The sequence below is a fragment of the Kwoniella pini genome, chromosome 5 (genome assembly GCF_000512605.2).
Source record: "Kwoniella pini CBS 10737 chromosome 5, complete sequence".
Taxonomy (NCBI): Eukaryota; Fungi; Basidiomycota; class Tremellomycetes; order Tremellales; family Cryptococcaceae; genus Kwoniella; species Kwoniella pini.
The window spans coordinates 1,072,886-1,100,774 of record NC_091720.1 but is presented as its reverse complement, the minus strand read 5'-3'; the positions used below and the strand labels follow the sequence as shown (position 1 = coordinate 1,100,774).

General features: G+C 38.6%; 9 protein-coding genes across 9 annotated transcripts; 5 read left to right on the top strand and 4 right to left on the bottom strand.

Annotated features, from left to right (window-relative positions):
* Positions 1-817: 817 nt before the first annotated feature.
* Positions 818-4,664, top strand: I206_104184 (isoleucine-tRNA ligase; the record flags this gene model as incomplete). Its single annotated transcript, XM_019155978.1, has 9 exons — positions 818-1,015; positions 1,104-1,524; positions 1,594-1,916; positions 1,982-2,515; positions 2,579-2,745; positions 2,806-2,997; positions 3,065-3,411; positions 3,472-3,641; positions 3,702-4,664. 9 exons carry the CDS (start codon positions 818-820, stop codon positions 4,662-4,664), a joined length of 3,315 nt encoding a protein of 1,104 aa, XP_019010936.1.
* A 440-nt stretch (positions 4,665-5,104) lies between these two features.
* On the bottom strand, positions 5,105-8,884 carry I206_104183 (uncharacterized protein; the record flags this gene model as incomplete). The annotated part of the gene is made up of 4 exons (XM_070202915.1): positions 5,105-6,775; positions 6,839-7,489; positions 7,550-8,308; positions 8,366-8,884. The coding sequence occupies 4 exons, from the start codon at positions 8,882-8,884 to the stop codon at positions 5,105-5,107; spliced, it is 3,600 nt and encodes a 1,199-aa protein (XP_070059016.1).
* A 1,885-nt stretch (positions 8,885-10,769) lies between these two features.
* Positions 10,770-13,337, top strand: I206_104182 (uncharacterized protein; the record flags this gene model as incomplete). Its single annotated transcript, XM_019155980.1, has 5 exons — positions 10,770-11,118; positions 11,193-11,392; positions 11,452-13,020; positions 13,082-13,151; positions 13,222-13,337. The coding sequence occupies 5 exons, from the start codon at positions 10,770-10,772 to the stop codon at positions 13,335-13,337; spliced, it is 2,304 nt and encodes a 767-aa protein (XP_019010938.1).
* Positions 13,338-14,100: 763 nt separating this feature from the next.
* Positions 14,101-16,763, top strand: I206_104181 (uncharacterized protein; the record flags this gene model as incomplete). Its single annotated transcript, XM_019155981.1, has 2 exons — positions 14,101-15,801; positions 15,864-16,763. The coding sequence occupies 2 exons, from the start codon at positions 14,101-14,103 to the stop codon at positions 16,761-16,763; spliced, it is 2,601 nt and encodes an 866-aa protein (XP_019010939.1).
* A 540-nt stretch (positions 16,764-17,303) lies between these two features.
* On the bottom strand, positions 17,304-18,958 carry I206_104180 (uncharacterized protein; the record flags this gene model as incomplete). Its single annotated transcript, XM_019155982.1, has 4 exons — positions 17,304-17,944; positions 18,016-18,144; positions 18,219-18,784; positions 18,870-18,958. 4 exons carry the CDS (start codon positions 18,956-18,958, stop codon positions 17,304-17,306), a joined length of 1,425 nt encoding a protein of 474 aa, XP_019010940.1.
* Positions 18,959-19,997: 1,039 nt separating this feature from the next.
* Positions 19,998-23,026, bottom strand: I206_104179 (uncharacterized protein; the record flags this gene model as incomplete). Its single annotated transcript, XM_019155983.1, has 13 exons — positions 19,998-20,360; positions 20,438-20,523; positions 20,581-20,659; positions 20,716-20,774; positions 20,828-20,933; positions 21,001-21,369; positions 21,437-21,663; positions 21,726-21,866; positions 21,945-22,039; positions 22,104-22,263; positions 22,420-22,620; positions 22,714-22,775; positions 22,842-23,026. The coding sequence occupies 13 exons, from the start codon at positions 23,024-23,026 to the stop codon at positions 19,998-20,000; spliced, it is 2,133 nt and encodes a 710-aa protein (XP_019010941.1).
* Positions 23,027-23,399: 373 nt separating this feature from the next.
* Positions 23,400-24,993, top strand: I206_104178 (uncharacterized protein; the record flags this gene model as incomplete). The annotated part of the gene is made up of 5 exons (XM_019155984.1): positions 23,400-23,579; positions 23,651-23,795; positions 23,886-24,102; positions 24,181-24,298; positions 24,364-24,993. The coding sequence occupies 5 exons, from the start codon at positions 23,400-23,402 to the stop codon at positions 24,991-24,993; spliced, it is 1,290 nt and encodes a 429-aa protein (XP_019010942.1).
* Positions 24,994-25,289: 296 nt separating this feature from the next.
* Positions 25,290-26,848, top strand: I206_104177 (uncharacterized protein; the record flags this gene model as incomplete). The annotated part of the gene is made up of 5 exons (XM_019155985.1): positions 25,290-25,750; positions 25,848-26,123; positions 26,190-26,267; positions 26,337-26,530; positions 26,676-26,848. The coding sequence occupies 5 exons, from the start codon at positions 25,290-25,292 to the stop codon at positions 26,846-26,848; spliced, it is 1,182 nt and encodes a 393-aa protein (XP_019010943.1).
* Positions 26,849-26,965: 117 nt separating this feature from the next.
* I206_104176 (uncharacterized protein) lies at positions 26,966-27,676 on the bottom strand (the record flags this gene model as incomplete). Its single annotated transcript, XM_019155986.1, has 1 exon — positions 26,966-27,676. One exon carries the CDS (start codon positions 27,674-27,676, stop codon positions 26,966-26,968), a length of 711 nt encoding a protein of 236 aa, XP_019010944.1.
* Positions 27,677-27,889: the final 213 nt, after the last annotated feature.

Below are 27,889 nucleotides of genomic sequence, written 5' to 3'. Positions count from 1 at the left end.
TACCACAGTGAAAGGACGACCGAATTGAGAGATAAGGGGAATCTTTCTGCTTATTTGCAATATTGAAGACTTCTTGGAGAGTCCCCACCCTTCGACCTCGTTGATCAGGATGTCTAAATCGATCTGCGACTATCTGAACGCGTAATTTAACATATATCTACAAAATAAGAAATGATGATATTCTCTGAAATCTTTGAAACACTCAAAGTGGAGGTTTAAGAATGGGAAATGATTGCCACCGTTGATTCCGGCAAGAGTATCGCCGATAAATCCCGTAAGTTAATCTTACTGTTACTCGTAGCGAGTCAATACTAAAAGCGGAGATATCCACCTATCCATTCCCACTTCACCTTTGGGATGCTTTGGTTTAGGATTAGATAAAAAAGTTAGTAAGTATATACAACAGCAAAATCGCATAGATAAATTAGAGATCTCTTATCTATCTCGCAATCACAGTGATTTCGGATCCACGTTTAAGCGTTGTCAATCTCGTTATACTTGACTCAAGAAGTGAAAAGAGTCGTAAAGCGATAAAAGACGAGTCAACCTAAATTGCGACATTTCAATTCGACTCGAGTTTTCAACGTATCTAAAGTTAGCTGAGTCATAGCGCTTATACACAAATTGGCGGCAAGACTATCTAGCGTCAGCTTCAGCAGAGATTTATTAGAGGATACTTAATCCTTCCATTCCGGATACATACAGGAGGTTATTAGACAAGATGACATTCAAGCCTTACGACAGTAAGTAATCGGCCAGACCTCTCCCTATCATTGACATAAACGGAAGGAAAACATGTATGAACTGACTTATCCTCATGTACCTCTGCTCAGCCTCCAAACCTATCCATCTTCCCACATCTGAGCAAGATGTCCTACAATATTGGGCAGATATTGACGCCTTCAAAACATCTCAAAAGCTATCCGAGGGTAAACCCGAATACAGTTTCTATGATGGTCCGCCTTTCGCTACTGGTAAACCCCATTACGGACACTTACTTGCCGGTACCATCAAGGTAAGCTGGTATTTTATTGCAACTGCGCCATTCGTCCATTACAATCAATTCCACATGGGCAATTCGCTGATCGCGCTTGAAACTATAGGATGTTGTCACGCGACATGCTCATTCAACAGGACATCATGTAGAAAGACGATTCGGATGGGATACCCACGGTTTACCAGTTGAACATGAGATTGACAAAACTCTCAACATTAAAGGGAAAGACGATGTCATGGCTATGGGGATTGATAAATATAACGCAGCATGTAGAGAAATCGTAATGAGGTATTCTGGCGAATGGAAAACAACAGTAGAGAGAATGGGTAGATGGATCGATTTCGACACTGGATACAAAACACTTGATCCTACTTTCATGGAGAGTGTTTGGTGGGTGTTCGGTCAATTATGGCAAAAAGGTCAAGTTTACAGAGGATTGAAAGTCATGCCTTATTCAACTGGATGTACTACACCTTTGAGTAATTTCGAGGCTGGAGAAGACTACCGAATGACTTCGGACCCTACCGGTGAGCTTGACTGTTTCTCCATGAGAGCAATTCCCATGCAGCAGCTAAAACGTTTTCTTGTGCTTGTAGTGACTGTATCCTTCCCACTTGTGGACGACCCTTCAACATCCCTTCTCGCATGGACCACCACCCCATACACCCTTCCATCCAACCTGGGCCTTTGTGTCCATCCCGATTTCACATATATCAAGATCTACGACTTCGAGCGTGATCAGAATTTCATCCTTCTCGAATCATTGCTTGGTACGGTATATAAGGAATTAGCTCCTGGAGCCAAGAAGCCAAAGGACAAGAAGGATGAAAAACCTAAATTCAAGAAAGTCGGTCAATTCTTAGGTAAAGATATGGTTGGATGGAGATATATCCCCATGTTCGACCATTTCACCGAACAAGTGAGTTGATCTTGTCTATAATGCTCATCTCATCGAACGATTCCAGCTAACAGCTCGACTTGAAGTACGAGGATCGAGCATTCCGAGTTCTTTCCGACACTTACGTTACCGATTCTTCTGGTACTGGTATCGTACATCAAGCTCCCGCCTTCGGTGATGACGATCACAGAATCGCAGTAGCTCACGGTGTTGTTCGAGACGACGAGATTCCTCCCTGCCCTATCGATGAATCTGGGAAATTTACTGCGGAAGTACCAGAATACCAAGGAAGATACGTTAAAGAAGCCGACGCAACTATCATCAAAGACCTCGCCAAAAAAGGACGACTTATCGCTCGATCTGACATCATGCACTCTTACCCATTTTGTTGGAGATCCGGCACACCTCTCATCTACCGAGCCGTTCCATCTTGGTTCGTCAGGGTAGCCAACATATCAGATAAATTAGTCGCCAACAACGAAAAGACCAGATGGGTACCTGCCAGTGTCGGTGAAGGTCGATTCGGAGGATGGATCAGGAATGCTAGAGATTGGAACATTTCTAGAAATAGGTACTGGGGAACTCCTATCCCTCTCTGGGTCTCCGAGGATTACGAAGAGGTATGTTAGCGGCTACAGCATAACTTTGATGCGCCCTAAAGAAGCTGATCTCCGCTTTTGCAGATTGTCGCCGTTGGATCTATCGCTGAACTTGAACAACTCTCTGGTGTACCAAACATCACAGACTTGCACAGAGAAAGTATTGATAACATCACTATTCCTTCGAAACAAGGTAAAGGGACTCTCAGGAGAATCGAGGAAGTCTTCGATTGTTGGTTCGAGTCAGGATCGTAAGTGCTCGATTGGTTACGCTTCTCGTATTAGCAGTATATGCTGACCATAATGTACAGTATGCCTTACGCTCAATCGCATTTCCCCTTCGAAAACAAGGAACGATTTGAAAAATCTTATCCTGCCGACTTCGTCTCCGAGGGTATCGACCAGACTCGAGGTTGGTTCTATACCTTACTGGTATTGGGTACCCACCTTTATGATACTGCTCCTTGGAAGAATTTGATTGTCACTGGTCTTGTACTCGCTTCGTGAGTCCACAAATTGCCTAGTGACTGCCCTCACTCAGATCTGTAGCTGATTCATGCGTCGTAATAGTGACGGAAAGAAAATGTCCAAGAAGCTCAAGAACTACCCAGATCCGCTGGAAGTAGTCAACAAATACGGTGCCGATTGTGTCCGACTGTTCTTGGTCAACTCACCAGTTGTACGAGGAGACAATTTGCGATTCAGAGAGGAGGGTGTCCGAGAAATTTTGGCAAACGTCATTCTCAAATGGATCAACTCTCTAAACTTCTACATTGGTCAGGCTGAACTCTTCGAGCGAACCACTGGCGAGAAATTTGTCTACGACCATGATGCACCTAAATCATCCAATGTCATGGACAGATGGATTTTGGCGACTTGTCAAACCCTCATTCAGCATGTTGACACCGAGATGGGGGGTAAGTCAGCCGTTGCACATACCCTTACATTTGCAGAAGCTGATATTATGTTACTCTTAGCTTACCGACTTTACACTGTCATTCCCCGTTTACTCGACTTCATTGCGGATCTGACAAATTGGTACATTAGATTCAACCGAGTGAGGTTGAAGGGAGCAGGTGGTGTTGACGACACCAAAGCAGCACTCAACACCCTTTACGAGGCTCTTTACACATTGTGTTTGACAATGGTTAGTCTGTCGCCCTCGTATTGGTCACGAGCGTTAGCTGATTTAGGTATTTGTTTGCAGTCTTCGTTCACCCCTTACACCAGTGAGATAGTATATCAAGCTCTTCGACCAACTTCACCTACACCTAAAGATTCTAAACAAGATGTACGATCTATTCATTTCCTTCCTTTCCCTACCGTTCGACAAGAATACTTTGATCCAGTTATTGAAAGACAAGTTCAACGTATGAGAGCGGTCATTGAACTCGGTAGATTAATCAGAGATAGAAAGACTTTACCCATTAAAACACCTTTGAAAGATCTTACTATTTTCCACCATGATCAAGAATACTTAGACGATGTTAAATCCTTAGAAACTTATATTTCAGCAGAATTAAATGTTGTCAATATCATTTACACTTGTGATGAAGAAAAAGTTGGAATTAAATATAGAGCATCAGCAGATTACCCAACATTAGGTAAAAAATTAAGAAAAGATTTATCAAAAGTTAAAAATGCTATACCAAATTTATCAACAGAAGAATGTAAATTATATTTAAGTGAAAAAAAATTATTAGTAAATGGAGTTGAATTAATTGAAGGTGATTTAAATATAACAAGATTTGCAAAATTATTAAATGAAGAAGGTAAAATTGATAAATTTGAATCAGCAAGTGATAATGATGTAATTATTATACTTGATATTCAAAAACATTCAGAATTAGAATCAATGGCATTATTAAGAATTTTAACTTCAAGAGTTAATAAATTAAGAAAAGAAGCAAATTTAAAACCTTCTGATAAAATTAATTTATTTTATGAAATTGATTTACAAAAAGAAAGTAATAGTGAAAATTCTTTAAATTTAGCTATAAATCAAAATTCAAATTATCTTTTAAAAACTTTAGGTACAATTCCAATTGAATTAAATCAAAAAAGTGATAATGATAATAATGATATTTTAATAACTGAAAAAATTATAAAAGACTTAGATGATTTAAATGAAAGTGATAGATATGTTTTAAGTTTATCTTTAGTTCAATAATTGATATATACATAAATTAGATGATCTTTTCTTCTTAAATACCTGTTTTTTGCTTTTCATTTATAAAACATCTTAGATTTTACAAATGCATCATAGTTTCGGTTCTTAAGTCATTATACATTTACGAAATCATCCTTTTCATGCAATGTTTCTTTTAATATTTGACAGATAGCCTGCAACATAAGATAATACTGAGTATACATATTATCATATCAATAATTATATGTATTTGCCCTGTATTACAAATCGAATTGTTGAATTCGTATGCATAATTAAAAAATGTTTGAACTTCAAATCATACATTATATCATTACATAACAATAAAAGGCAAATATTACAGATTTAGATTATAATATAATAATCAGATTTTTTCTACATTATAATATTTTACTGTAAAATCTGATTTTCTTTTAACTTTCATTTTTATAAATTTGAACCATTTAAAATCCACCACCACCACCACCATCACTCCAAAGCATACCTTCTAATTCATTAAAAGCAGGTAAATCAATTCCTTTAATATTAATTAAAGAATTAATAATTTCATTTTGAAAATTAATTAAATAACTTTTAATAATTTTATTATTATTATTATTTTTACTTTGAATTGAATTTGTTAAAGATAAATTAAAACTAAAATTAAATTGATTTTCAATTAATCCATTAGGTTGTAAATTTTCATTTAAAATTCCTAAAATTTCACATAATCTTCTTGATAAAATTCCAAATGGATTTAATTTAAATTCTGAATAATTTCCTTTCTTTAAATTTAATGAAATTATTAATCTAATTAAAATATTTAAAATTCCAGGTTTATTTCTTAATTTATTTCTTGTTGAAGGTTTTGATGAAAAAATCAAAGAATATAAACTTAATGCTAAACATTCATATTGACCTAAATAATCTTCAATTGTATTTAAAGATTCAATTTGTCTTTTTGATATTGGAAATAATTTTATTAAACTTTCAAATAATCTAATTATTTCACTTTCATTCAATTCCTTTCCAATTATTTCTCTATTTGAATCACTTGAGGATAATTTACAAAATGCTTCTAAAGCTCTATTTAAAGAATGATTGACAGGTGGTTTAACTTCAGTCAAAGGAATAAGTGTTGAAGGACCATATACTGGTTCTTTAATTGCTAAGGAATCAAATCCGCAATTCAAGAAACTTGATAATAATCTGAATATAGCTACGGTTGATTTGGTCGATACGCTTTTCAGATTGATTTGCGTTCCTAGATTGGTAAGAATGCTGACCGCATCTCGTCTGATTCGGGCTAATTCCAATATCGAAAATGGTTTATTCGATTTCGTGGCATCATTGGGGTTGTATTTCTCCCCTGGTAGTCTACACAATCCGCCATCTGTAACGTTGGCTAATAATTCGAATAGTTGCGGGGTCCGAGTCATCACTTCGAAATTTTCAGCTGTCATTGAGAAATTCCGTAACAGGTTGAGGCATGCTAAGATGATATCAGTTTGACCTCCGGTTGAATCACGGAATTGCCTAGAGTCGTCCAGATATTCCTCATCATCGAATGTGAAGTCGAAATCTCGTCCTAATTGTTCTAGTTCTAAGAAGGTCAACCGATTCAAATCTGTCTTGCTTTCCGTCAGAGAACGTCCGTTCACCTGGTCAGCTTTTCGGAGATCTGCATCTTGACGCTTTGTTTCCCAAGCATCATACCCTTCTTCCCCAAATGTCAATTCGGCAATCAAGTCCAATATTTCTTGATATATCTCACTAAGATGGAAGAGCGGTAAACCTTTGACGTTTTCTTCCGGGTGAGCCATAGATAACATCGATAGAATGCTAATGGCGTAACCCAACTCGTGGGGTAACCTTGACCGCAGACTCATTAGAACACCTTCCATGTCCACAATGGCTAGGTCGTGTATTGAACGTGTACCTTGATTTAGCGAGTTTTTGGCAAATGTAGAGGCGACCATATTCCGATCCCAACCACCGAGATCGTGTTGAGCCTTATGTATGGGTCGATATTCGACTTTGTATCGCGCTCGTTTTGGTGTCGGCGGTCTTTCGAGAGGTTCAGGCGGAGCTGGCAAAGCTTTTTGCGCACTTGAAGGTGTGCTTGGTGTCGAGTTCTGCGAATTGTACATTATCAGCTGTCCATCTTGACCCTGATCGAACAACGGGTTTCCACTTACCTCTGCGGAGAGAGTTGTCTTATCCTTCTTCTCCCTTTTTCTCTTCTGACTTGATTCGGGAGTAGACACTGAGGCCAGAGCAGCAGAGACATCGGCTGGAGGGCCTGTATGTATGGGTGAAGGAACAGCTCTGACGCTCGCGTCAGCCCCAGCGCCACCTCGACCCCTTCCTCGGCCTCGTCCTCTGCCACGACCTCGGCCCCTTCCTGATGGCTTGGAGTCAGATGCCGCATGTGTTATCGGTGACGGAGCGTTTGGTATAAATTGCATAGAGTTTGCAGGCGAGGGTGGTACCATTGAGGAAGACGAACCAACAGGTGAAGGCATTGCAAATTGCTGTTGACCAGGAAGAATGCCGTTGACCGGCGTTTGCGGCATACCGGGTTGTTGATTAGGTGGTCGACCTATCGCCATTGCTTGCCTTTGCGTCACTTGATTTCGCTGTCTTTGGACTTGCTGTTCGAATGGCTGCAGCCAAGCCATGTATGCGTTGACAATGTACTGCATTGGGTCGGTTGTTGGCTGCTGAGGTGCATTAGGGTCGGCATTCATGGGTTTAGGCATGAGCATAGGCTCAGGCAATGGAACAGGGATATTCTTGCCCTGAATGATCGTCCGCCAGAATGGATGATCCGGTCCCTGGTTCATGAGCTGTAGTAGTCTTGTTGTCAGCACGAAGCGGCCAGATAATCATATCAACGGAGGACTGACGGTCAGAATCCCACCGTTCACTCGCATGGTGGTCATCATCAATTCCACTACATCCACCCATACTCCGCCGACCTTGAATTGTCCGTCCCTCTCTCCGTTAAAAATGGCTTGAGGCAGAGGCTGGTTGAAATTTTTGTAAAACGCAGCTAGCGATTGAAGGAAGCTTTGACGTGAAGCAGCAGCGTTCATTTGGGGACGGACGCTTTGAGGCTGATTCGGTGGACGACCGATAGCGGAAGGTGGTTGAGGAGTCGAATTGGTCGGCATAGCTAGTTGACCGAACTGCGTGGTCTGAGAGGGTTGGTTTTGTTGATTTGACTGTCCGTTCTGAGGTATAGATGATTGCTGCTGCTGCTGCTGCTGCTGCCGTTGTATCTGCAGTTGCTGAGCCGCACGCATTTTCTCGCCTTGAGCTAGCAAGAAATCCTTCTGTTGTTGCGGTATTTGTCCACCTTGAGGAACATTAAAATTGGTACCATTGCTCATGTTCGGGGCAGTTTGCTGCATTAGGTTCGAATTTTGCTGGAATGTCTGTTCAGTTCCGTCTTGTATTGGCTGAGCGGATTGAATTGGTTGGGGTTGGCTGAATTGCGCTTGTTGGGAGGACGAGCCAGCGGGCGAAGGAGCTGAGATAACAGCAGGAGAAGGTGCAGATGGTTGAGCGGGTGTACCGATCGCAGCAGAAGCGTGATTCCCTGATTGTGACTGAGCGAGGGCATGCCTTGCTCGTTGCGCTTGCGACGTTTGTAGAGCTTGCAGCTAAGAGAGAACGGTCTGTCAAGTAAGGCTTCAGGCCGACCTAGAGCGGAAACTTACCTGCTTCATTATCGCTTCCCTATTTCCCGGCATGTTATTCGCCATAGTCGCTAGATCAGGCATCCCAGGCGGGCGCTGATTACTGGATCCATTTGCACCATTTGCGGCTGCTGATGCTTGAGCCTGTTGTTGCGCGGCAAGCAGTAATCGGGCGTGTATAGACGGGTCTGCATTGTTGAACGACGGCGAGCCGTTCTGCTGTTGACCAGGCAGCCCACTCAGAGCAGCATATTGCTGTTGGAATTGATTTGTAGGTTGTTGGTGAGGTGGAGGTCGCGAAGGTCCTGCTATGGATTGTTGACGTATTCCATTTGTGTTGGCAGCGGTATTGGTATGCGGCGGAGGGGGACGAGGATAATTAGATGGTCCTCCTGGAGCACCAAGCTGAGGTTGGCCAGTAAAGCTATTAGGACCGAACGAAGGAGAAGGTTGAGCGAGATTGGGATCAAGTGGTGAGACGCGTCCTATGTTATTGTTCGGCAATGGCAGGGAAGACGTGTTGGGAGTGCTCATAGTCATTGATTACCCGACATTGATCTAGCAGAAGGCCTTAGTTAGAGTCAGTAGTCGAAAAAGGAGCAGGTGGACTGCCTCCACTTTAATCTTTCAGTGAGTGACATGAGTGCAGGGAAAGGAGGAAGCAGAATTGACGTGTCAAGACAATGGGCTCACCAGTTTAAACAATTATAGGGACTACAATCTAAGGTTTATAGCACGATATGATACAGTATCTAAAAGTCACGGATGAAACTCGCGTTGAAATCAATTGAATCTAGATGAGACAGACACGTTGAAAGTCTCCGGTCTCTTATCGATAATCTAAAATAAGCTGACCCAATTATCTGAGAAGTGCACTTCGCCAAGAATCTAATTATCGGCAAAGGGAAACTAGATCTTTATCTGAGTTTTATTGATTTTTACCGAACAATGCGGATCGCGATTGAAGTGGATACTGCGAAAGGGCAAACGATACGCGATAGAAGGAACACGTCACACGCTCGTTGTAAAAACGAAAGTCGTTATCTGATTCAATAATCGTTTAAGGAATGTTTTTTTGATTTTCGTAGGTAATCGGGATTATCTAATCAATTGATGCTTATAACCCGAGAGAGATCTTTGCAAGGTTTGAAGTGGGGTAAACGTGATTGAACGGGTAAAACGTAAATGGGAATGATCGTGAACCCCCTTTGTTAAATTATTGATTTATTCGGATTTAATCTGATGATTTAATGTTTTATCGCCCGGCCGAATTATCAAATCAAACGGTATTTAATTTAGTTTATAGCTGGTGACGTGAATTGATTTTCCTGGTGTTTTAACTTTGTCATTTAATCTATTATTACCTATCAATGCTATAGCTATGAATCAAGAGTCTAGGTTTAGCAGAGTGAGAATAGTTTGATTGGGAAGCGACATCTCCGTCCAATAAAGGGGAGTATTCGTTGATGAGTCAGATATCAGGTAGACGTACCAAGTGGCAAATCCTAATCAAGTATTTTTGTCAGCCTGATACACCCTCAGATCCTTGGCACAGGCACGTATTGAGTTGCTTCCTTCCCCTTTGTATGTATATTGATATATCGATCACACACTTTCCACGTTCTTTGTTTTGTGGCAGATGTTCGTACAAGATTCCGCTTCGGGTACTGGTTTTAAATGACACCTTCATATAAGCATGAAATTGTTATTATTCAGCTTACTCAGCTAATATATTAATTATTCTATAATTTAATTTAACCTTTTTTCCACCTGTGCGGTCATCTCACGCGGTATCAAGACCTTACACTTACACTTGCAGTATTCTCGCATGATTCACTCGATAGGAATTATTTTGTTCTACTTCCATTCCTTCGACTCGTTCATTTGCATTCATACAGAAAAATCAATTCAAGAAGATCACATTTCCTCTTTTGTCGCATACTTTCGAAATACTGGAAACTTGACTCTTATTATCAACACCGACGTTCAACAACGGCACAAATTCGCTCTTTTGGCCCAATCAAACGCTTCGCCACCATACATCCTGAGAATATTGCAGCAGAAATATATCGTGTAATTCGCTCACACGTTTCTTCTTTCAACTCCCCTCGCCTTGATATCATTATAGAGAAGTCATTCGCATGTCCAGCAGCATCAACCAAAGGATTTAGTAAAAGTTTACGCAATTGTTGCACAGGCATACAAGCAATCAGTATCAGTGACCAAAATCGATAAGACTACCGGATCTCCCCTTAATTTCACAATCTATCGAATGGTTAAGCTTTAGAGGAAATTCATTCCTCTTTGTGAACAAAAAATAATTTCAAGCTTCAACCATTAGGCTTGAGGTGTATTCCATATTCGCCTTTTGAATCAAGTGTTCGTACCACCTGAATATCCTTTGTCTACAATAGTATCGATCAAAATGGACACCGTACTCTCACCAAATACCTCTGCCTTCCTTAACTACCTTGGCACTTTCACCTCCGACGATGCGACCAAGAACAATCTCTCCAATCCTACTTCTCTCCCACCCTCAGCTTTCTTCAACAGTATGCCCGTACCAGGGCGAGATACTCCCGAAGATACTCCACCCTCGGCCGAGGAAGCATCGGTCTCTCCTGAGAATCGTGGAGAGGCGTTAAGCGCGTCAGATGACTCAGATAATGAACCAGGGTCATCAAAGAACAGACGAGCAAGCGGAACTGGGGTCAACAAGAGAAAGGTAGGACAAACGCACAGAAAAGCTTCGGTCGATGAGGAAGAGGATGAAGGTCAGTCATCGGATCTGTGGGCTCAAAAAATAGTCGATCGTTGTACTTGTACTGATATGTGATTTCTTTCTCAGACTCCGATTCTGATATGGTGTCCGGTCACGAGGACAAAAAAGCGCACAATGATAAGTCGGAATCCAAGAAAAAAGGGGGAAGAAAGTCGGGCGCTGGCGAAGATGGCAAGAAAGAACCCAACAAAGCGGCCAAGAGAAAAGAACAAAACCGAGCAGCTCAAAAAGCTTTCCGAGAACGACGTGAAGCTAAAGTTAAAATTGTGAGTTAATGGATCGTATATTCGACTTAGCGCTGAGCTTATTCGCGATCGAATATCAGCTTGAAGAGAAAGTTGCCGAATTGGAAGCCAAATCGTATGGAGCTTCAGTCGAAAACGAGAACCTACGAGGTATCCTCAAACGGCTTCAGGAAGAAAACATATCTCTCAAGCAATCTGCGTTTACCTTTTCGATGCCTGTCAACGGAAACAGTCACAGTAATTCCAATGATAGTAGTAGTACCTCTCCATTTGATATACCCCGACCTCAGACCGCTAAACCTCCTACCCCTCCCCTCAGTTCAGTGGATGATGGCTTGAAGAGTATCAACGATGTTTCCGCTTCATTACCGAAGAATAATAACCGACTTGTTGATTCCCCAGAATCGTTGGTATCGATGAACAGCAGTAACGGTAATGCTACCGATAATAGTCAGAATCAACAGCCTGACCTGATGCAATCCAATGCTTTCAATGCTTTCTTGTTTGGCGGTAACAATAATACCAACACCAGCAGTAGTTCGAATAATTTCGCTCGCCCCAACGCTAATCCCGTCCAATCTCAAGCATCCAATTCAAGCGACCAGTTGCAATCTTTCGGAACTCAGAGTAGCTCATCAGTTGCCACGTCGCCGACGAATCAATCCGATATCAACGCTTTATGGGCTTCGCTTTATCCTCAAGGAGTCGAAGCCTTATTGGGTAATCTGTCACAGAATAACACCAACAGCAATAACGGCAACCAACAATCGATTGGCAATAACGGTAATGTCAATAACTTCACACCATTCACTTTACTCAATTCGGAACCGAACTTGATGTCGTTCGCCAGTCTTGGCGATCAGAATCAAAGCCAATCATACTCCCAACTACCGCAACAAACATCATTTCTCCAAAACGCGCAGGCAGCGCAGCAGCAGCAGCAGCAGCAGCCACAACAACAGCCTCAGCAGCAAGCCCAACCGGTTGAATCGTTGGGATCTACGAATGGACAATTTGATTTCAACAGATTCGCTTTCCGTGACTCCACCAATGAAGTTTCAGCAGTGACCGATTCGATGAACAACTGGAATGATATTACTGATAATTCCGTTAACGACTTCTTGGCGTCTTTGACTGGCGCAGGTAATCTGGATTCGGATATGAACAATGGAGGACTTGATCAGGACGATGCTTTCAACACCCAATTACAGCAAATATTCGGTGGCAATTCGCCTTCACAATTGTTCAATTTGGGTGGCACAAGCCAACAGACTAGTAATATCAGTAATGTCGGTAATCCATTCAGTCCTACCAATTACCTTAATATGTCTCCTTCTCCTCTACAATCTGCCTCCAACAGTCAATCTCCCGCGGGACAATCGCCTCATTCCACCGCCTCTAACAATGATGGCAAATCCTCCTACTCTTCGCCTCGGTCATCCGGCGGATCCTCTTCGACTAGTGTATCCGCCATCAGCGCGCCAATCGAAGCTGGTCTGCGAACCACTACCTCGTCCCTCTCTCCGTCAGGATGCCTCAGCACGTTTGGCCCGCCTAAGACAACGAGCGAGATCGTGCACGTGGTCGACCCTCATGGTAATGTTGTCAAACCTTCTGATCTATGGCTGAGATTCGGCATGCAACATAGTGTAAGTCACATTGAATCTACCTACAATAAATATCAGTTGCTAATTGTTTCCTGATATTTAGCATGTCGTGGACCATTTGATGATTGACGATTTGTGTGATCAAATGAGATCAAAGGCAACATGCAATGAAGGTGAGTCGTTTTTTGATCATTTCTCAAGATACGAGAGCATGAGAGCTGACAATTTCATCAATTCCTTTAGGTACTGGACGTCTAGAGCTGGCTGTGAAAGATGCTGAACAGATGTTCAGAATGGATGCGGGAGATGATCATAAAGCAAGGATAGAAAAGATGAAATCGCGAGTAACGTCCGGATAGATGACTTTCCATTGAAAAAGCAGGTTCACTATCCGAAAAATCAAATAAAACAAAAGCAAACTAAGATCTCATATGTTGTTATGGTCTGGGTGTCTGTCTTCGATTTGTACCTCTATACTTTCTACAAGCGACGTCATTTGACGATCCTTATGTACAGTTATGTAACTTGATCTATCACTCACTTCTGTTGCCGTCTTTTGTAAAATCAGATATTACATCCCAAACAATGCACACTGAATAAAACCTCTCAAGAAGATAAAAGTGTTCTGAATGTTTGAGAATGAAAAGTCAGGCAGATTATACATATGATATAAATTGCATTTATGTGCATGCAAGGCGTATAGTATAGTTCATTGAGAATAGCGCAAATCACGAATTGTGGCAAATCATAAAAAAATGGTCCGTGCGCGATTAAGGTTTCATGCTAGAATATTATTATTATACTTGTAATATTTGATTGTCGTATTTCTAATCACGATGAGTCAACTCGTCGTCATCATCTGAACTACCATCATTTCATTTCATATCATATACCCTAAAAATGAATCTGGGCTAATTTTCTACTTTTAATTCTTCTCATATCCCATCATACACTTTATATTTCCTTCTTCCTACCAGTATAACCTTCTATATCACATCTACTCTACTGTAATCATATAGGTCATACAGTGACATTGAGGTGAGGTGAGCATTATCTCAAATTACAAATGAAAACTTATTATACCGTAGAAAGCTGATATGATTCTCTCAATGCTTCATCAAGATGGCTGACTTACCTGCTCAACTTCGACCTACACCTCCTCAATCACAAAGCCTCAGTCCTACGGTCGTTCTAAGTGAAATAAATCCCAATGTGAAAGACAGTAATTCAAATAATTACTACGATTCCAAGTCAAGGAAAGGATCCCTTTTTTCGACAATGGGAACAGGTGAAAAATCTAATCATCCTCAACTTCCTCCAATCGTCACTCATCCCATCAAACGTCGACATGCCAATTTGGAGCTAGATACTGATAATCATCAAGCCGAGTCTTCCATACTCACAAGCCATGCGGTAGAAGAATCAGCTCCCCACTTACAAAGTGGATCCTCGAATAGCGAGACAATTCAAACGTACTTTGTCCCACCTTTGTATCACCCTCTTCCTAAAGGTCCTCCTTGTAATACTCCAGAAGTGATTGGAAAGGCAATTAAAAGACAAAAAAGGGATTCACTCAACTCTACCCCAAATTCTACAATTTCTGATTCTGTCAAAGCTGGAATAGCAGGTAGAGGTTTGACAATACGAGAACATCGAAATTCTTTAGATGTAGTTGTAAAAGGGGAAAAATCAAACCTCGAGTGGCCATGGGAAGATGATGATGATGATGATGAAGATATACAAGATGACAAAGAATTAACCAAAGAAGAAAGAAGACGTCGACGAAGAGAAGAAAAAAAATGTCTCACGTCAGCTCCAATCTCAGTTTCGAAGAAAAATGAAAATCAGGTCTCCGAGCAGAAGTTTCCACGAAAAGAACTGGAGACTTCCATCGCAGACAGGCTCTCAAAAACCGCAACAAACAATAAGCGTTCCTCCTCGGCGCCCACTTTGAAGATGAAAGCTTCAGATCAGAAAGTAGATAAAGAGTCTTTCGCAACAACATGGGGTGGGAAACCCTTGAGATGGAAAGAGTTTAGTATTAATAAACAGCTTGACTTAGGTAGGAAACCATTAATACAAACCACCCTTCAGGTCCAAAAGCATAGCGGTGCAACCAAGAGTTCTTCACACATTCCAACAAGCGACAATCAGGATAAAATACCTGGCCGCGCTGCTGGTCCAAACACCATAGACAGCCAAAATCTGCAATCTACTGAGCCTGTCAAAACTCCCCTGACCAGCATGGGAATGACCGCCGGCGCATCTGCAGTCCTTCCCCAATTGGCCGACTCAGTTGCTACTAACCAACATCCATTACAAACAAGTATGCTCAATCAGCCTGTACCCGGCTTGACCATCCCAATCATGCAGCGTTTGCCTCCTAGTGGTGATAACTCATCTCCTGATACTCTACATCGTGCCTTCCCTCCCAACACTATTCTCATGGAATCAGCGAAGAAAACTCCCAACATGGCACATCCCACGGTTCAACCGTTCGCCGTAAATTCAGGACCCGTCACTCTTAATATGCTTCTCAGTCATCCAGGTCCCAATCAAGTTAATGGTCTACCACTCATGAGTACCCTAACAGCGACCACTCAATCTAACCTGCAACCGACTCCGCTCCAGCAACAGATTCGCCTAGTTCCTGGACAGATTACGACAGCTTCTGCACTGCAAGAGCACAAGACCACAGTAGAGCCTGTCATCCTTCGAAGACTCGCTCAAGCTAAAGAAATTATCGACTCGCTCCAGTACCAGCTTCGAACGGCAGAGATCAATCGGGATTGGTATTATGGTACACTTTACTGGACTAACGTAGTGAGTTGCAAGGCGGTTGCCAGATCAAGTAGGCGTATGCTAAAATTGACTCTCCCAAAAAGGTTGCCGACAAGCTTGTCGCTCACACCTCATATTCCTTTATCGCCAGTACTATGGCGAAGCTATGCGGCAGATACCTTGAACAAGAATCGATTCCGCTTGAACAACTCCATTCGCCACTGCCACCCGACTCTATCCATAGCTTGTTGATTGATTTGGCTGTATCCGTCGACTGTATGCCACCAAACATCAATAATCTGCAAACATGCCCAATCATGGAATCGATTTTTTATCGAGTGATCAGGATTTTGATGAGAGATTATGACTCTCTCACAACCATCGAGATACACAGCAATGACAAAAATCAAATTGTTGTACCCGGAATCTCAGCAAAGGACCCGATTCACTTCCTCAGACCTCCCGATATCTTATGGGTATTCGTACACGTTGGTGAACCTCGATTTTACACTCCTCTGGTGAATGCAGTTCGAACTTCGCTTTGGGCTTGTCCTACGACTCGAAGAGGAATTGCTCTACTTTTACTCTTGGGTAGATTACAAGGATCAAGAATGACCTTGGGTATCGAGAATAAAGTATGGGCCAGAAATTTGGGTTTGATCTTGGAGAACAATCATTCACAGCTGCCCGACACAATTAACGAGAATGCCACTCTGAACACGATCAGTCAATTTACATTGAATCGTGTTGAAGAACCTGAAATTGAGTTAGCATTACGATATGTAAAAAGTGTAAGAGACCAAGAAAAAGCAAAAAAAGATGCTATGATGACGGAATATCAAGTTGAACAGAAAGGTGGTAGAGGTGGAACGGGAGCGGGAGTGGGAGTTAAAAAAAGAATGAGCGAAGGATCTAATAAGAAGGAGGAGGAGGAGGAGGAAGAGGAAGAGGGAAAGGGAAAAGGTCAGAGAAGGGGTAAAAGGAGAAAGACTTCTCATGTGTAAAATGCGTGATCCAATCGATGAGAAAACAGTATCAAGAAAGTACTTGATATATATATATATAGTAAGCTTGTTGTACTCCCCCTCTATAAGAGGAACCTAATATACCCAGCAAAATCCGATATCGTTGTTACTGTATTTTCCCATTTCGTATTAGATTTGTTGTTGTAATCTCAATCAAGTATGCATCATGTTACATGTCACAATGTGTCTCTCTGCAATTAGTCGGATCGCCGATTTCATTTCAATATCAGTCGATGAATTATCGGTGATGCTATTATCAAGTTTGATATGGTATATTGAGAATGTACTTTAGTATAGAATATAACATCAAGATCCAGTCTGATTATATACCTATAAATATAAGAAGTACACTATGAGATAAAGCTGATATGTAAGAAATTATCTTATCAAATATAAATAAATTGAAGCAGTTTTTTTTTTTGAACTTTCACAGAAAGTCAAAATTAACAAATTAAAATCACTTTTAAATTAATTTAAATTTGATCTCGATTAATGATCTTATCTTAAGTCATTTCAAAATCATTTTTGAATTCTTTTTTTTCTTAATCTTTCTCTTCTTCTTTCATTTCTTAATATATGCTTTTTTAATAATTCTGGTGAATTTAATAATCTATCTAAATGTCTTTTTCGTTTAATAGAACAAGTTTTATTTATAGATTCATTTAAAATTGTTTTTGAAGTTGATTTAGAAATTTCGGAAGAAGAAGTAGATGAAGAAATAGATGTAAATTCAGATAAAGTAGTAGTTGAGGTCAATTCAGAAGATGATGATGAAATTGAAGCAATTGCTATTTGAGCTTGAATGTTAGTTGTGGAAGTACTTGGTTTTACCATTGTTGTTTGAATTGTTACTGTAGTTTGAATTGTAAAGTCTGTATTGATTGAAGTGGAAGTAGGTTCAGTATCATTAATCTGTCCGATTGATGGAGTTGGTTGTGTATCTCCATAAGCACCTGATTCAGCGATTGAAGTGGTAATAGAGGAAGATGAAGAAGGTGATGAGACGGTGGAAGACATAGTTGAAGATTGAGAAGATATTGCTGATGTATTCGAGGAAGTTGCACCGGTGATGTTTGTTGATGATGTATCCGTCTCGGCTTCACCAACGGAAGCGAAGAGATCTGTTTGAGCTCCATTGATAAATCCGTATTCATTGTTATCTAAAATATCTAACATAAGTATTTTGTACAGAAAAAAGGTTTTGATTTAATTTGATGAAGTTCAAACTTACAGAAAGGTGGATCATATTCTCCTTGAGGATTATTATTTCTCTCATTTTGATACCAATAATGAGGTTGTTTAGCACCTATAGTACAATTTGAAATATCCGTTGGATAATTACATTTATTTGCAGTTTTAGCTATAAAAAATCAAAATGTTTTTATTCATTAATTTTGCATTTTCTATAATATTTATTGATGAAGATTCACTTACGAGTTGGAATAGGAGTTAAACCAATTGCATCAGTTATATTACATTTATAACCTAAAAAATAATTTTGTTCTGATCCAGCATCTGCAGAATGAATCCAACCCCACATACAATGACATCCACCTTCAGGACAAGGAGGTAAATTAGATGGAATTTGAAAATCAACATTTTTAAACCAAGGACAAGTATAATTTACTGAAATAACAGAAAAATCTTCAGGTTTAATTTTTGAAACATCACTTTCATATGCAATTGCAATTCCACATCCTTTTACATCTTTTGGATTTTGAGATTCCCATTTATCTGAAGTATGCATTGCACCTATTCCACCTTGTGATCCATTTCCATCACATGCATAAATTCCTTTTTGTTGATTTTCATTTTGACCATATTTTGTTAATGCTTTATTACATGCAACTTGACCTTTATAAGTTCCTCCAGATGGTAATGACATGAATTTACCTTCTTGAGGTGGTTTATTAATATATCCATGAAACCACCAATCATTGAAAGAAAGATGCATTAATGGAAGAACAGGTTCAGATTGATTTGGATCATTAGGATCCCATCTATTCCGTTAATTCAAACTCAGCTGAATATGATCTTGTGTATCACTGATCAAGAAATCAAGCGCGAATGACTTTTAAAACTCACCCATACATACCCTCATCCCATAATGCGATATGAGCTTGAACAGATACTAAGGAAGCAATGAGGGCAAAGCATAGCTGAGAGACTTGCATGATGGTAAAATGATGTGTTTGACCAACGTGTATCCAAATTTAAAGTATGATTGAGATTGTGAACGGACTAAGGTAGCCTCGGAAAGAGTGTAGTAGGCTTTGGTGCGTAAAGAGCGTGAGGTAAGTTATCTGGATCAACCGAGATAACTAAATGAAGGTGGTATTATCGCTATAATAGCTGTAAGTGAATAAAGTTAGTATGGGTATATGATTTATGATAATGAAAGAAGGTGAAGATGAGACAAGGATGAAGGAATATGAAGCATATCATTCAATAGACAATAGACAAATTAGTTGTATGAAGAACTCACCAAGCTTAAAACCAGTTAAAGCCAACTGATTATACAATAAAAGTCAAAGGAACGTTATTGAAGCACTGATTGTGTACCTTCTTCCTTTTGCTTCTCCTTTTATGTTTTATTTATTCAGCTTCTACACCAGGTAAAAGAACAAAACTTGAAACAACAAGCAAAGAATTTTAGTAAGAATGAACAAAGCTCAACTTGTTCGATGAAAGGGGTTTGTGCGTATTAAATAAACAAATATCAAAAGTTGAAAATAATCAATGCGTCAAGCACTGATAACAAAACCAAAAGAAATGAAGTATCAAATTGAAATCGAAAGAATCACTTTCATTCTTATCTCCATATGTAATATTTATCTCAAATCCGCAATACCTTTCATATAGAAATAAAAATCAAAAGAAAAGACGCGTCAGTAACATGCTTTCAACTTTTTATTTTTAGTTTAATTATGTTATATAGATATTAGTAAATCTTACGAAAATCATGCCGATATAATAAATCTATATCTAACCTTTTTCACTTTACCCGCTCTTTAAATCGATCCCAAATCCCTGGTAAGTAACACCGTGTTTCAGGGTTTAAAATCATTTTCAGGGGTAAAAGAATCAAAATCAAGGTGTTTCATATATCATGCATCCATCCTTGTTGAAAATATACGTCTTATGAGATGAAATGCATATATTGATTATACAAATTACAAGATACACAAGATCTGTTTGGAAAAAAAGTAAATTCTATAAAGCTTGAAAATTGATTGCGTGTAATTTCCTCCTACGTTCCTTTTCATCTTCTTTTTTCTCCCTTTCATTTAAACCTAAAACTATGAATCCCAATATAATTGTAGTTGAAAAAACTGCAACTCCAACCCAAGGAACCCAATCTCCAGGTTTCAAATATAATTGAGATTTCCATTCTTTTGATCTACTTTTCACCGGCGAATATTCTCTTGACAAAACTCGATCAGCATCATTGGTATCGTTATTCTCGTCAGAAGAAATTGGATAAGGTGGATTAATTATAATTTGTGAATTTGGAATAATAGATTCTAGGTATGTTGAATGACTACCTTGTGGTAAAGATGTCCCTATGAATAATTTCTAGTATGCTTCGTATCAGCTTGTCTTTTCAAGCAACAGAGCGAGCGTGACTTCCAGAGCGAAGACAGTCAACTCACTTCAACGTAATTATTTGTCCTTCCTAAACCGAAATACGCGTAAGGAGTATGTAAAGAATGATAGCCCGTTTGAGGAAGTTGAGCAACTGCGGCAAAAATAATCATCAACTAATATTTCAATGAAATGATTCACGCTGACATACCCTGTTGAGCTACCCGATGACCTTCCGTATCAAGTACAGTGAACTTGTATGTAGCTCCGGAATAACTAACTCCCAAAGGCTATATGATATTCTTATTAGCTTTCATTTTTTGACGAACATATCATTGGAACTCACGTTATACGCTTTACCACCTTGAACAGGTTCACACTCCCCTTCGCAGGCGCCATTGAGAACTGCGCGCATAATTCAGCTTACAGTTGCCAGATCAAGGAAACGAATAGCTGACCTTGCGCTTTGAGGAAGAAAGCATCGTGATAAAAGTTATTTTGTATAAAGGCTATCCTTTCACCAGACTGGGCACCTGACCGCTGTACAAGAATATCCAGTGACCCCTTTTTAACAAGGAGTAATGTCAACACAATTTTCTACTTAAGAAATTTCCTCAACCATGATACTCACGTCATCGTCCAGATCCATCCAGCTGGCTCCTTCAGCATCCGTGATACTGTCCAAAGCTTCCCAAGCTTTTCCACTTCCAACTCTGAATCCTCTCTTGCTTTTTGCGGTTCCTTCACAACCAGGTACATTCTTCGAGCAAGGTACATTGACCAGTATTTTAACTTGATTGACCTCTTTCGAAGCCAATACACCGCCCTTTACAATCGATTGAACAGTCAATAATAAATCAGGGAATCCATCCACATTATAATCTCCGATTCTTATCGGTAAGGGAATCTCAGGCTGGTCAGGTAGATGAAGTAGTATACCGCCTACGGATGATCCGGTCTTATCGGATAAAAGAGTTGAGAAGGGTACCGAGGTAAAGTCCTTTAAAGCGAACAGCCGTCAATTGGGATTTCGAATATGTCTTTTGATTTACTTGAAAAAAGCTCACAGGGTCGGAGGAATCAAAAGTAAATTGAAAATTATCGTCCGGCGTACAGAGTTCACCCCAACCACGACATCTCAATGCACCTTCTTTAGTACTTTGCGATACTTCCGTGGAACAGATAGGAACCTGCTTGTTGTACGCTACGTTCAGATTACATTCCGTTCCTATTCCAGTGGATTTGCTTTGTTGAGCACAAGTGGGAAAGATGATATCGATTGATCCGTCACGATCTGAATAATATCGATGTTCAGTATACTCGCTTCAGATGATTACCGATAATAAGACAACTCACTGATATCTCCGAATGACAACGGTCCACTCCCTCTAGGCAGATCATACGACTTGGATAATTCGAAACCGGATTTGCCTTTGTTCAACCAAATTTGAATCGAACGAAGAGATGATTTCGATTGAGCGCAATGCAGGACGAGATCTACCAATCCATCATGGGTCAAATTATATCATCAAAAGACAAGGTACAAAGTCCTTTTTGATTTTTAATTTCCCTTACCTGGTAGACAATCACCATCGATATCTATAAATGCACTACTATGTGGATTTGCCAAAGTGCAAGCTTGTTCAGGGGATCTTAGTGGTGTAGGGCCTCTGTAAGAGGTGGTTCAGCTAAGCGGTCAATTATTGCAAAAATAGTCATTAAGCAATAACTTACAAAGCTAATCCTGTACTATTGTTGAGCCAAGTTCTCAGTAGTCCATCTGTTTTATCTTCTGTAGGGACTAGACCAAGTAAGGAAGGCTTGAGCGAGCTGTCTGCATCGAATACAATGGGCTGTGTTGGCAATGAGGAATCCAATTTCCACGAAGCTGTTTCTATAATAATTGATAATATCAAATTATCAGCTCGTTGATTTCCCCCGGTTGGCCTACTTCACTGTACCAAATTGACTCTTCGTTACATTTTTCGCTTCCAGCAACAAGACAAACCGAACCCTAAACGGACATAGCCTGAAACGTAGAATTACTTACGAAATCCACCATCTTCAGCACCGCCTAAGAATATTTCCATACCCAACTTTTCATTCTTACTTCCCCACCATCCTCCATCATCATTCTGTACGTACATTACAAGTAAGTCTAAATGTCCATCATGATTGTAATCGCCTGGTACAATATTCGATATTGTCGATGAAAGCGTTAATGTATGAGCTGAAGTAAATGAGAATTTTTCTAAATAAAAAATCATAAAGTATCAGCTACTCATTCTCACATCGAAATTAAAAATTTCCCTAATACAAGCTTCAAAAGTTACGAGGAATTTACCTTTATTCCACAAATTCACCGTTATAGTTTTCTTATTTTCATCTAAAGTGAATAAATCCAATCTTCAACTCTCATTAGCACAACTTGATTACACCTTTCTGAAAGACATAGAGAAGTTTAATATTCACTTTTGATCACCATTCCAATCTCCTACACCTATTATACGTCCATTTATACCTTCTAAACCTAAGAAACCGGCATTGATGAAAGCTTCTTCTTTGAATCGTTTTTCTCTAAAAGGCCAGATAGCTTCAACCCCAATGAGGAAGTAAGCGATTATAGCTAGATCAACTAGCGATAAAAATCGAGGCATCTGATCATTGAAGTTCTGTCTCTGTCGAATTACGCAGCACGAATAAAGCAGATTGAGAACTCTTTCATTTCATCCATGGTCGACGATATAAAATCAACACGAATGACACAAAGACATTTGTTGACGAAGCAATATGTTACGTAATTACCATGCATGATCCGGTAAACATAAGCCGATAAGACGGAAAGTGTCACAAATATTGATTGATTAAAAGGTGTCAAATAATCGAATCCTTTTTAAGTGAATCGTTCATTTGTCTCTTTCTGCATATATAATCGTATACTTGATCCGACCTTCTCAACTGCAGATATTGTAGATTGAAATCTTATCATCGAGATTCCGCACAATCATGTGCGAGAGACTGAATCACAAGATGGCTTCTCCACAAAGAATAATATATCCAGGAGAATCACCTTCGGAATCATCTTCTTCTATTTCAATGATAATACCTTTAAATGCACCAAAAGTTAATCAAATAGATTCAGATGATCTTGATTCAGCTTTAGTGGAAATGATGAGTGATAACTTAACTAAATCGTTAGATAATTTCAAGGTAAGTCATTAATTGTCAGAAGCAGAACAGGAGAAAGGAAATTGATTTTTTATATTTGTTGTTATTATTAGTTAACTTTTTCAAATGGGTTTCGACCAGAAATTGAACTTTTAATTCAATTAATTATTTTTAAATTTGGTATTTGGTCTTCTATTAATGCTTCTCCAGGATTAAAAATGCAAAATATGAAATTAATATCTTCAAAAACTATTAATCGTAAGTTCTCTTTTTCATTATTATTTTCAAGTAAGAATTTCATTTTTCCAGAGCTTATAAATAACAATTATTTTTTTTTTCGTTTTTAAGCAACTAAGAAAATATTAATTTTATATCTTTTATTACATCCTCCAATTTTTCCTAGATACTTTTTGAATCGTATAAGAGAATATGCTTTATCTAAACAATGGTCAGATTTACCAAATTATGATTTACGAAAAAAAGCTTGGAGGTTAATAGGTAGATTGGAGAATTTGAGTAGAATTTGGGAGTTGATTGGCTGGTTAGGTTTCTTGTATGATGGAAAGTAAGTTTTTTTGTTCAATTTGACAACTCAATCTCGACATTCCATCTGGGCGATTGAGTTTAATATGATCCTCATTAGATATCCATCTTTACTCATGCGAATACTACAATTAAAACTCGTTCCTGCTAAACCCCATTTGGCAAGGATGGTAGGATACGAATTCATGAATAGACAACTAGTCTGGGGCACATTTACCGTTAGTCTTCATACCTTTTCTTTTCCAACAAATTAGGTGTATCTAACCTCCCATATTCTCGGTAGGAATTTTTGATGTTTGCTATACCACTTTTGCCTCCCTTTCCTCCTTATCTAAGTCCATCCGCTCACCTAAATCGGATGAGATCATTACTTTCCCCTCCTCAGAAAATCGACTATTCAACTATCAAATCTCAACCGATGGCAAATGGTATTCATTCACAAAGGCATAAAGGTATATATGCGGACTTACCATTATCAACTTGCCCTATATGTCATTCTCGCAATATTACTGCACCTGTACCCTTATCTTCATCAGCTCAAGGATCAGGATTGAATTTGCCACCTATAGAAGGTGCCGGTGGGTTCGGACATGAATTGGATTCGGATGAAAATAAGATTTTTGTACCTGCTCAAACGGATTGTAAAGGTGGTTGTAGATGGTGTTATTATTGTATAGGTGAAGAATTGTTCAAACATAATGAAAGGGTCAAAGCGTATAAGACAAGTACCAAAAAATTAGAATCAAAGAAGGATGCAGCAAGTGTTCAGCAAAAAGACTTGAGAGAAAAAAACAAAATCATACAAGAGGATAATCAAAATGAGGAAGAAGAGAAATGGGAATGTCTTAGATGCGGAGATGGAGTTTCAAGAGCTTGGCGAGTGGGTACAGAGGATGGCAACGCTCTGATATAGATTTAATTGTATTGCTTGCAAACATACGTATATTTATACATATTTCATTGTCGTAAAGTGTATAAATTGAGCAAAAGCGATCATCAATACAAAAACCTCACCGTAGTTGAGTGGACATCCTCCACTCACGCGTCAAGTGGAGGAGATCCAGTCGATATTACATTGAGCTGCATCTCAACAGGAGATGATCAGTAAGTATGATTGAAACATCACTCTAAAGACCTTCATTACTCTCCATCCATCATTCATTATTAAGATTCACTGGAGCTTAGTAGAGGATTTACAAATTGGTTCGCATGTCACGACCGCTTCCTCTTCCTTTATCAATTTCCGCACTTCTTGCATCATCATCTAACTCAAATAGTGATACGCCAGGATCAAAAACATATTTCGATTCTTTAACATATATCTTAGGTCCATTACCACCTACATCTCCATTACATTTATCTCTTAATTATTTGGATTTAATAGATCAACAACCTTTAAATCAAATTAATTTTACTATTAAACAACAACAAGTTGAAAATGGACAAGGAAAAGGAAAAGGAAAAAGGAAATTTGATGAGAGGTATAAAGAAGAGAATGAAAATAACAATAATTTTATTATTAGAGAAATTAGAGAAAGAGAAAAAATATTAATAATTACAGGACCTAAAGGGAATTATGTAGATGATATACAAGAAGAAGATGAAGATATATTTAGAGAAATAACAGGTAATTTAGGAATACTTAAAAAATTAAAAAGAATTGATATACGGTGATTTATTTTTGGAAATATCATACATCAAAGTTACCGAATAAGTTATATAAATAAAAAAAAGCTAATAATATGCAATTTTCTTTTTCTTGAATAGTCATTGTTCAACTTCAAAACATCTTAAACTTTTACTTACCCTTTTGACTGAATCTGATTCTCGATTAAATAAAATTTCCAATCAACCACATCATCTAGAATCTACACCTTCTTTAATCATTTTATGGGATATAGCGAATATGTTAATGAGAAAAGAAGTCATTGATGAGAATGAACCTCCTCGATTCAATCAGGACGAAGGTATGCCAGTTGGTGATGATGAATCACTATCACATCAAGAAGAACTCAATATTTCGGAAAAGAAATTCAAGTCCGAGTAAGTTGAGTTTAACATTCATTTCAAAAAGCTCGTTAAATGCTGACTTATAGCTTTGTCATATAGTACTTGTTTATCAGATTACATGGATCTTATGAACATTACTAAAGCTACATTAGATCATCTAAATACATTACATCCTTCGTGAGTTATCTATACGTTTCAGAAATAGTGATGCTGATTTCGAATTGTTTTGAAAACAATATTATATAGGGATCCTCCGACAAGACTGATAATTCTAGAACCATCTCTTAACGCTTTGAGCTCTTTACCGATCCTTCCACCTTTAACATCAGAGAATGAAGATCCTAAAATGCCTAAATCAGCTAGAGAACGTAAAATCCCGATTATTGATGGTGCGAGATGGTTATTTGGAAAAGATAGTATAGGTATAATTCATCAGCTGTGTGAGTACAAGCTAATTCGTATTATACCCTTCTTCATGACTCGGTCACCATAGGTTCTGCTAACTTGAAAGAGTGGCTTGATCCTTCCAGGGGTCATTCCATAGAGTACTAGAGCTAACGCTGGTATCTTGTTTCTTGTTTACAGCTGGCGAAGCCGATGTTTCCACCTCATATTATTCCTTGACTTTGGATAGAGATAAATCAACGAGCTATCAAATGAGACGAAAGAAGTATCCAAAAGCTCATCATAGTGTTGCCGAGTTCGAATTGGAAAAAGATAGACCAATGGGTTGGAGATGGGAATGGGTTTATCCGTAATATAATTAAATGATTTATTAATTTCCTTCTTGGAATACAATTGTTTGGCAACAATTGAAATTTGATGATAAATTCCACTTTGTCGGATAGATGTTTCCGATAATATTCAATTTCGATTTAATTTAATGAATTTCTAGCATTCCACCAACCTTTACCATAATTAACTAAAATTTCTTCACCTTTTTGTATACCTAAATTTTGTTTAGTTTTATCTCTATTATTATTATAAGGTAAACTCCAAATTTCCATTTGTAATTCACCATTTTCACCTTTACCTAATTTAAATTCAGAATTTGGTCCTTTTAAATCATTAATTCCTCTATAATCATTTACAAATCTAGCTAAATTACCAAATTTATTAGAATCAATTCCAATTGAAATATTAATTCCTTTAAAAGGATTTTTATTTTCAAAAGATGAAATTCTAATTAAAGATAAATCATAATCACTTTTTTCATGTTCATCATTTTCATCATTTTCATCATTTTGATTTTGATTTTGAATTTCATTTTCATTTTCAGATAAAATAAATTTTGAATGAATTATACCTAAATAAGGTATAATTAATTCACCAGGTTTAATTTTTTTATTTGAAAATAATCCATTTTGTCCTTTTGCAGGATGATTTTCAATTTTAATTTGTTTTATAATTACTTTTAAAGGATTTTTTTTAATTGATTTTGGTTTAAATAAACCATTTGTATTTGGTGATATTATTGAAATTAATTCTTTAGGAAATTTAGAAGATAAACGAGATTTATTTAAATATGTTATTGATTCAGGCCAATTAGGAGGAGGTGTACAATCATGAATCAAACCTCGAGTCATGGTCAAAGGATATCTGCTGGATTGTAATAAAATATTAGGATGTATTTGACCTTTTAATCTTGGTTAAGATCTTAAAGAGTAGTTGAGCGCGAGTATTTCCGTAATCGGTCAGGACGATAGCCGATAAGCGACAATATGACCATGTGAACGATAAGATAGGGCAAACAGCATGAAATCATGTCTTATCTTGATGAAACGTTTCGTTTATGGATG